Source organism: Myotis brandtii, unplaced genomic scaffold (assembly GCF_000412655.1).
Source record: "Myotis brandtii unplaced genomic scaffold, ASM41265v1 scaffold2089, whole genome shotgun sequence".
In the NCBI taxonomy this organism is placed as follows: domain Eukaryota; kingdom Metazoa; phylum Chordata; class Mammalia; order Chiroptera; family Vespertilionidae; genus Myotis; species Myotis brandtii.
In genome coordinates, this window is record NW_005357800.1 from 33,420 (window position 1) to 34,938 (window position 1,519).

The 1,519-nt window shown below is 69.1% G+C and overlaps 1 protein-coding gene across 1 annotated transcript in view; it reads right to left on the bottom strand.

Annotated features, from left to right (window-relative positions):
- Positions 1-672: 672 nt before the first annotated feature.
- The window catches only part of CD5 (CD5 molecule), a gene marked incomplete at its 5' end in the record, with an annotated part of 15,919 nt that continues 15,072 nt past the window's right edge, over positions 673-1,519 (bottom strand). Inside the window, 2 exons of the mRNA XM_014539191.1 lie at positions 673-1,039; positions 1,376-1,467. Of these exons, the coding sequence (XP_014394677.1) occupies positions 1,379-1,467 (89 nt within the window). The remainder of the gene's footprint in view (positions 1,040-1,375; positions 1,468-1,519) is intronic.

A 1,519-nucleotide genomic window follows, 5' to 3' on the forward strand; every position in this document is an offset into this window, starting at 1 on the left:
GCTGCCCTTACTCTCCTCCCGGCCGCCCACCCCCGGGGCCTAGCTCTCTGTAGCCCCCTCCCCACCCGCACGCACCACGGGAACCACGGTGTCCTCCGCCAGACCACCCAGGGCCTCCTGTGGCCTCCGGCCTCTGGCCATGGAGTGGGCTGCGGGAGGGACCCTAAGGGTCAAGTTCAGAGCCTCGGAGGGGCTCCCAGCTGAGTGAGCAAGGCCGCGGCTGAGCGAGCTGGCGCGAGGCCACCGGTTCCGTGGCTGTGGGGTCCCTCCCAGCCGGCACGCCCAGCCCCGAGGCCTGACCGCGTGAAGCCAGACTTGCTGGGGACTCAGGGCTGTCCTTCCGGGTCCTCGGTTTCCCTGACTTCACACAAGGAGAAAGTGCTAGAATCAGGTGCACGCGCACCTGCCTCTGGGGTCAGGTGGAAGCGCGGTTTAGGGGAGACGGGGCGCGCTGCCCCCTCTGGCTGAGGCGCCCTGCTCTGTCGGGCAGTGGCTGCGAGGCAGGAGAGGACTCAGAGGCACCAGGTCACCTGCCGAGGCTGCCGGCATCCTTTAGGGCCGAGGAGCCGCCAGGAGCGCTCCCTGGCGATTGGCACCCTCCTGACCGAGGCTGGGGGACGGAGAGAACTCTGGACCGAGGAGCCAGGCGCTCAATCCTCAGGAAGCAGGAAAGCCGTTATTTACAAAGAACATATTAAATACACGAGAGACCTCGGCTCCCACCCCTGCCCCGTGTGCGCTTCCGTCAGTCCTCCCTGGGCCCCCGCGTGAGGAGAGAGCTCCCCACAGACGAGGCGGGGTTCCCACACCCGCCCCTGTCTCTGCTTGGAGGGGCTGCTTGTCTTCGGGCTCTGCCCTCCCAGCTGCCACGCAGGCAGCCAGCTGTTCTGTGGGCTTCGCTGCGGCTCCTGTGGGAGGGCAGGGCTGGGTGTGGGGAGGCCCGCCCTCGGCCATGGCCCGAAGAGCAGGAGTCGGGCCGTGTTTCCAAGCGGCAGGCAGGCGCTCTCAGGGCCCAGCTGGCTCCCTCCCGGTCCCTGGTCTGTGGGTGAGAAGGACGGTCAGAGGCGGGACCTCCCCCCTGGAGCCGGTTCAGCACCAGGGTCGGGGCGGACCCCTGTCAGGCAGCCCTGGAGGGCTAAGCCCATCAGGCAGCCCCCGAGGCTCTTCCGGGGGCTCCTGGACGGAGGGAGGGAGGGTGTCGAGGTGGGCGAGTCCCCCGCTCTGACTGCGGATCAGCTCCCCCACCCACACCCTCGATGCTCGTTCTTTCCCTTGACGCGAGTCAAGGCCGTGGAGCGCCCCCAATGGGCGGGCAGGAGGCAGGAGCCAGCGCTCTGCTTGTCCCAGGGGGGGCTCCCGGGTGCGGCGGCCTCACCTGTCACAGCCGCTGAGCCCCGTGCAGGTCGTAGTCGCTGTCGGAGGAGTTATCGGGCTGGGCGGACACACGGCGCAGGGCCCCCTCCAGAGCTGCTGGCAGAAAGGAGGCCACCGCGGGGCTGACCCACCAGCTATGCCGACG